This window comes from Triticum dicoccoides, chromosome 2B (genome assembly GCF_002162155.2).
Source record: "Triticum dicoccoides isolate Atlit2015 ecotype Zavitan chromosome 2B, WEW_v2.0, whole genome shotgun sequence".
NCBI lineage: Eukaryota > Viridiplantae > Streptophyta > Magnoliopsida > Poales > Poaceae > Triticum > Triticum dicoccoides.
This window is the reverse complement of record NC_041383.1, coordinates 25,197,520-25,204,937: the sequence shown is the minus strand read 5'-3', so window position 1 is coordinate 25,204,937 and position 7,418 is coordinate 25,197,520. Positions and strand designations below refer to the sequence as shown.

The following is a 7,418-nucleotide window of genomic DNA, read 5'->3' as shown; positions in this document are numbered from 1 at the left end:
ACAAACGGGCGCCTGCAGCGCTAAATAGGAAACGCGATTGGCGCTATAGGCACTAAAATAGGAATGGAGATCTCCTCACGGCTTTCATGATGGATTGTTGTAATGGCAAACGGATGGGCCCACAAGCTGCCATCTTGGCCTCTTTATTCTTTTTCTTACGCAGGGTTGGGCCAAACCTATAAGGTGTGCGGCCTGGACAATATGGCGTATAGAGAGTGATGTCGGTCAGGATTGAAGACGGCGGTGATTTCAGCAACAACGGCATAGAAGCGTGATGCTGATGTTGGCCAACTTCTAGGCGTGGCAACAAACAGTGTAGTCCCGGGGGACATGGCGATAGTGGGGGTTTGATCCAAGACGATACACAAATGAGAGCTTGTAGTCAACGGTCGTGAGGGTGGGCTGATCATCTACCATGGAGTTATGTTGAAGTTGGAGGTGGAGTTTTATGGAGACACGCAGCTGATGGAGGGGCTATGGCATAAAGATCCAGAGAGTCGAAGTCTATTTTAGCGTGGGGGGGGGGGTGGGGGGGAGGGAGGGATATGTTGTTCGGGGTGTGATCCAGTGGTCCGAGGGATACGTGAAACTCGACATCGATCGATGATGGCTGGTGATTCTCTGTAGTGGAGTTGAGGTAGTGTAGGTTCGCGGCAAAGTATACCCAATTGAGCCAAAAGAGGCTCGACGCAGTGATAATAGCGAGCCGTTCGGTAAGCACGTGACACGATGACATATCATGACACTGGTGGTCAGGCGAAGTGTAGAGAGGAATTTCTAGTAGTGTTGGACAACTCTAGGTTCAAGTTGGTGGCTTGATCTATCGAGTTTGACATGTCAGATGGATGAGAGTTGAGCATGAAGAATCTTAGAAAGTGGTGGAAATCTGAAAAACGTCAAAAGTTTGGGAGTACACATCAGTATATTCTATGGCGTTCAGTGCACATGCAAAGTGTGGATGACAAGTGCAGTAGAAGGTAGAGAGCTATAGATGCAGGACATGTAAAATACTATCCAAAAACGGGATGAGATAACTATGAATTTGACTCAAGATGACTTAGGGCAACAAAGAATTAGTTCAAGTTTAGAAATCCAATCAGCAATAGTAAGGATGGTGAGTTCAAATGATTATTATATGTGGCATACAATATGAGAGTTGTTCACTTTCACGCACATCAGGAAAGAAACTATGAGGGTAATGAACGGTGTTGTCGTATATGGTGACTTTATGGTAAGTGTGTGCTGGGGTTGGACGAATACTCCTGGAAGTTGATAACACAAAACAAGAGTGCAGAAGAACTTAATTTTTGCTGGAGCTTTGACTGTCGTGAAGAAAACGGAGGGGCTACAGTTGATGGTGGAGCCATGTGAAATCAAGGAGGTAGTAGTGAAGATCATGATTAATGTTCAAGTCCAAGGTACACCAAGGTTCATGCATGATGGCAAGGATATATTCTCCAAGGTCGAGTGTTAAAAAAATATGTGTAGAATATATATGTACGAGTTGTGCTACAGTTGGACTTGTAATTAGCTGAGGGTTCCATGTTTGAGTCGAACTATGTAAACCGGGCCAATTATATAAGGGAAAGCGAGGTAGACATATAAACTAGAGTAAGGCGGCAGGCTAGAGAGAGATCACGATAGGGACTGTTTAGTCGCCAGTGGCAGATGCGGCTTGGATGGGCCGTGATGGGTGATTGAGGACCTATCTGATGGTCTCGCCGAGACTACCGTCGACTGCATCATGTGATTTGGTATACGGGGAGGAGTGCCCGTAGTCATGCCACAGGGATGAAGCAATGTCGATGAACCTCGTTAAGAAATCTTGTTGTCGTGTTTGTGTTTGTGTGATTGCTTATCCTCGATGGATCGAAGTGTGCCTCGAATTAGTGTAATAGTACCTCATGTTCCTCGTCGCCATGCACCGCCACATGCTATTGGACCTTGTTCTTTGTAGCCTGTATGAAATAACCATATGAAGTATACACAGAGAGGCTGAACCCACTTGAGGAATTGCTGAAAAATTCTCACCCTCACTTCCAGGGGGAGCATTATTATCATGGAATGCCCAAAGAACAGAAACCAAGTGTGCGACTGACCTGCCCAAGATGATTTTTTTTAATTTTTTTTCATAATAGTAGTTTGTCAACACATCCATGACAGTACGTGTTTTCCCCATTTTTGTCATGGAAGTGTACCTTCTTTTGGCCAAAATGTCACAGATGTTTCTTTTCCTTTTAGTGATGATCACACTTTATTAAAAAAATATGCTCCAAGATAGGGGCGTGAAAAGAAATGGATGGATAAAAGGGTTTAAAGGATCATACAACAAAGGGTCGTTGAAGAATAGGGATGTCATGCCTTGGGCCTCCCCAAGGTTTTCCTTTTGAGTTTCTGAGATAAATTTGGGGTGCCTTGGGCACCCTTAAGATTTGCCTATTGAGTGTTCTTGGAAATAAAGTGGGGGTGCATCTGGCATCCGCAAGCACAATCATGAAATTCTTTTGGTTGTGATTACATCCTTAATAAACTAAAGTTTCATGCAAACAAAACTATAAGTCATGTTAGTCCACAAATGATCACTAATAGCTCTACTTGTTGTATATAAATCATGGAAACATGCTATAACCATAGATACAGTAAGATACAATCATAGGCTCTCTTGATAAAGAAGGGGCCAAAAACTATGCAATCCTATAGCAAGCAGGCAAGTTGCACAAGAATTTGTCAAAACAGACCAGCACAAAAAGGTGTAATTACTAAAAAATATTTGTGTAACTCAGAAACTTTGTACAAAAATTAACATAAATACTAGACATATGTGGTTTTGTTCTATGAATTTTAAAGATTTTAGCACTCTCTAGTAGAAGCAACACTATAGTTTCACAACAACACTTCCAAGATAATCATAACATTAAAGCTAATGTCATAAATTGACACTTTATTAAAATAAATAGAATTTTTTTTGCTAAAGTAGCATAGCAATGTGACACAGCCAAATAAAAATAAAAAGGATCACTATGGGATGCCGCCAACAAGTTCTTTCTTTAATACTTTTTGTCTAGGCATTGTTAATTTTGATGATTCTCGCAAATAACAAAAATGATTGTTTTAAAAGCTAAAAACAACATCCAAACCCACAACCCCAAGCTTTCTTTCATACCTTTTAGCTAGGCAATTGATATGATAAAGAAAGAATGATACATGCCAGATAGCTACTACCACAAACCCTCAGCCACGTTGGGTCTACTCACTCATCACCATCGACAGATTACATAGAGAGTTGTTCATGATGGTGGTGGAGATGTCCCCCGCGATGTTCCGGCAACACCGGAGGAGATGAGGAAGGGGACCTCCCCTGCTTATTTTTCCTTGGCCTTCTCCCCTGGTTAGGAGGGGTCATTCTCTGATGGTTTTCGTGGATTTGGTTTCTAGGAGACGAGATCCTCCCTAGAGGTTCGATCTGACTTTTAGGGGAGCTGTTTTTGGATGCTGAAATCCGAGTACTATCGCCGGTTTATCTTTTCCGGAAGATCCTTGTGCAACTCTTGTATTTTCTATAGGATTGCATAGTTTTCGGTTTCTCCTTGATCAAGAGAGCCTATGATTGTGTCCTTTGATGTAGCTACCTTTATTCCATCTTGCCATGATTTACATACAACAAGTAGATCTGTTTAATTATTATTTGTGAACTAACCCGGACTCGTCATTCCCTTGAGCTATTTGTGAGGTTAATTTCATTAGGGATGCCATGATAATCTCAAGCAGTAAGGACGTTAGATGACTGATTCAACTTTAATTTTAAAAACATCATTCAACCAAAATAGTTATTTCTCTTCTTTATAAATTCCACGTGCACCATAATTATATGTGTTTTGTAGATTGCGAGGACTGTTGATCTATAAAAGAAACATTTTAAGCAAGAAACATCAACTTAGTTGACCTATAGTGATCACACGTATCAACCAGAAAGATTTTCCACAAACTAGTAAATGATAGCCTTTCCATCCATATCGTTGTTCTTGATTTGGAGGCCAACCAGCGGGAGTGCTGACACATGAAGAGACAACAATAGTGCCCGTAGAGTGAACGTTGTGCTCCATAATTATATATGTGTTGTTAAGATTGCAACGAGTTGTTTATCTACAAAAATACATTTTTAAGTCAGAAGCATCAATTTAGTTGACCTATGGAGGCGATCCTTCGTATCAACCAAAATGGTTTTCTACAAGCTAGCACGTGCATCATCGTGCATTAAACTAATGGTGCACGTGCATTAAACTATGATCCCAGATATATGCTCTCAAAAATTGACTGTACTAAGTTATCAACCAGCCAACGCATGAACTAATGGTGCATTAAATCATCAACCAGAGATGGTGACCCTAGGTATCAAGCAGTAATGGTGCACTAAATAATTGCATCGTGCGTGGATGTAGAGAATTATAGAGGATAGGACGCAACAGAATAACTCCACCTTTTGGAAGGCTATAAAATCCACAGAAGCAGCGAACGAAGTAGAATAGAGCTTGCTAGCTTTCTGTCTTGTACGTAGCCAAGTACCTCAACAACACATATATCAGGTTTAGCCCACCATGAGTGCAAACAAGAGCTATCGCTCGCACAAAAATACCGACGGCGAGGTGGACTTTGAATTCTATCCAGTAATACGCAAGTACAAGGACGGCCGTATCGAGCGGTTCACAATGAGTTCATTCGTGCCGGCATCAGCGGATCCAGCCACCAGCCATGGGGTGGCAACAAGGGATGTCGTCATCGACCAAGGCACCGGTGTGTCGGTACGCCTGTTTCTTCCCTCCCAAGCCGCCGCGGCGGGCACGAGGCTTCCCCTCGTCGTCTATGTCCATGGTGGTTCTTTCTGCACACAGAGTGCGTACTCTCGAACCTACCACCGTTACGCCACCTCCCTCGCAGGAAGCGCAGGGGCGCTCATCGTGTCTGTGGAATACCGTCTGGCACCGGAGTATCCCGTGCCGGCGTCCTACAATGACACATGGGCTGCACTGCGGTGGGTGGCCACCTTGTCCGACCCTTGGCTCGCTGGGTATGCAGATCCCAGGCGCACGTACCTCGCCGGCGACAGCGCTGGTGGCAACATCGTGTACCACATGGCTATACGCGCCACACATGATGACAGCATCATGGACATTGAGGGCTTGGTTATTGTGCATCCATTTCTCTGGGGACTCGAGCGGCTTCCCGCCGAGAAGGTTTCGGACGGTGACGTGATGTACCCGCCGGCGCTGGTGGACAAGCTATGGCCATTTGTGACGGCGGGCCAGGCTGGCAACGACGATCCCCGGATCAATCCTCCGGACGAGGAGATCGCGTTGCTGACTTGCAGGCGTGTAATGGTATGTGTTGCAGGGAGAGACACCTTGCGTGACCGGGGGCGCCGGTTCGCGTCCAGAATGCGGAAGTGTGGGTGGACTGACCGCAACCTCACCGTGGTGGAGACGGAGGGCGAGGATCATCTCTTCCACCTGTACGCGCCGCTGCGTGCGACCAGCAAGGACCTTATGGATCGTGTTGTGCACTTCATTAACGATCGCGCCACGTTGCCATCACCGAACCATAGTGATCCCAGATCTCTATGCCGCGCAGCTCTTTAAAACATGGAAATTCAAAAGCATGATGGATATTGAAGTTAATCTTGTTGTACCTCAATAAATATACTCTTTTATTCCTGTCAAAAATAAATGTACTCTTTTATTTGTTGCTTCACTGTTAAGTTTGTGGGCATGCAGGTTATAGTCGTGCAAGTGCTTTAAGCATTGCACTGGCACATTGTATGTGCTAGAAACGTGCAAGTTCATGTTGCGTGTGAAGTCGTTGTTTTGCGATCTTATCGCGTGGCCACTGTCCACTATCTGCCATATAGCGCACGCTTTCTGTGGATCAAGGCGAGCTTTGTGTGTCTGGATTGTTACAATCTGTAGCGCAGATTCACAGGGGCATGCAGGTGCGGGCCCGCACCTGCGGAAACGCCTCCAGCCGTTTATACGTGCCGTGATCCGGACACAAGTTCATAGCGAAGTTGGTTCGAAGCTTTATGGATTATTTTATCCATGTGAATACGAGACAGTATACATGTTTACTCTGTGCAAATACTTTCTCCCGGAGCTGTTATATGTCTTTCTGCCTGTTCGTATGCCACATACCTCGTTCTGTTACATACCTTGCTAGACACTTTAGCTCTACTATTCCCCTTCTTCCTAGTTTCCTTCTCCGTTCTGGTATTGTTTCATGATGTTCTTTCTCTCTCTTCTCCTTCTCTGGACTCACGAGATATGATTTATACCACGCAGGTCCGACCAACATCTCAATTCGTACCGTCTTGGTGCTTCGCAAGTTCATGTCATTGTTTTTCATATGAACTCATCAGTTCATACTGACGTGGTGCTTGGTAACTTCATGCCATCGTTCTTCTCATGAACTTGCTACTCTTTTTGTCAGTATTTTCTTTTCTTTTCCCTCGAATATGCATCGTTCTATCCAGATGTGCATCCTTGTGTGTATCCCAGCTCGAGATGATCAGATGGCAACGGCTCATGTACGGACTGCCCCTGCGGGTGGCTCTGGCGACAGGGGCGGCGCTCTCGCTCCCGGGCCTGCTTCCGGCGCTGGCGTTCGGGTCTCGGTGCGAGGGGCGGTGGCAGCGGACCCGGAGGCGTCCAGGTGGTCGGCCGGCCCCGCCTTGGGTGCGGCTGGCTGGTCGGGGAGCCGTTTTTGGGCGTTGGCCGATGTGGATTTCGATGTGGAGTCGGAAGGTGAAGATGCGAAGGAGCTTGTGGGCGCGGCGGCGGGGTCAACGGCGGGCGGCCTTTCGGCGTGCTCCATCAGCGACTTTGTCGCGCGCGCGGAGGAGCTTGGGGGGCTCCTTCAAGGCCGGGCGCCAGCGTGCTTTTGCGCCCGGTGGCCGTGGCGCACGACGGTTTGCGCTCGCCGCGGGCAGGGGGCCGCGTGCGCCGCCGGGTCATGCGGGGCGGGGCAGCATGGGTTTCGCAGACGCGGGCCTGTGTCTGCAGCTTGCTCCGGACTAGCTCCGCTCGGAGCGGGCGACGCCTGCGGCGGCGGCGGCTCCGGCGGATCCGAGCGCTGGTTGTCCTAGGGTTGGGGGCGACAAGCCAGGGGCGGTGTTGGGTTGGGCCCCTGGGACGCTAGTTGGCCCATCCGAAGGGCTGGCAATCGTGGCGGCCCAGTCAGGTGTTATCGCAGTTGGGCAGGGGGCCCAGCTCGCGGCCCAGCCCGTTCCATAGGCAGCAGCCCAGCCCAAGCCTGTCCGAGGAGCGCAACCATATAAATGGTTGTGGCTTCCCCTTGGAACCCTAGATCCCTCTCTAGGTTTCCCAGCCACCAATTCGGAGGTGCGGCGCTTTGGCCACTCCGCTCGCTTC

General features: G+C 47.4%; 1 protein-coding gene across 1 annotated transcript; it reads left to right on the top strand.

Annotated features, from left to right (window-relative positions):
• Window positions 1-4,563: 4,563 nt before the first annotated feature.
• LOC119366901 (probable carboxylesterase 2) lies at window positions 4,564-5,714 on the top strand. Its single transcript, XM_037632585.1, has 2 exons — window positions 4,564-4,791; window positions 4,936-5,714. The coding sequence occupies exons 1-2, from the start codon at window positions 4,596-4,598 to the stop codon at window positions 5,631-5,633; spliced, it is 894 nt and encodes a 297-aa protein (XP_037488482.1). The 5' UTR covers window positions 4,564-4,595; the 3' UTR covers window positions 5,634-5,714.
• The last annotated feature ends 1,704 nt before the right edge of the window (window positions 5,715-7,418 follow it).

Coding starts and splice junctions, on each gene's coding strand:
- LOC119366901 (XM_037632585.1), top strand. CDS start 4,596: ATGAGTGCAAACAAGAGCTATCGCTCGCACAAAAATACCGACGGCGAG. Junction 4,792..4,935: donor CGTCATCGACCAAGGCACCG/GTGTGTCGGTAC, acceptor CCTCCCTCGCAG/GAAGCGCAGGGGCGCTCATC.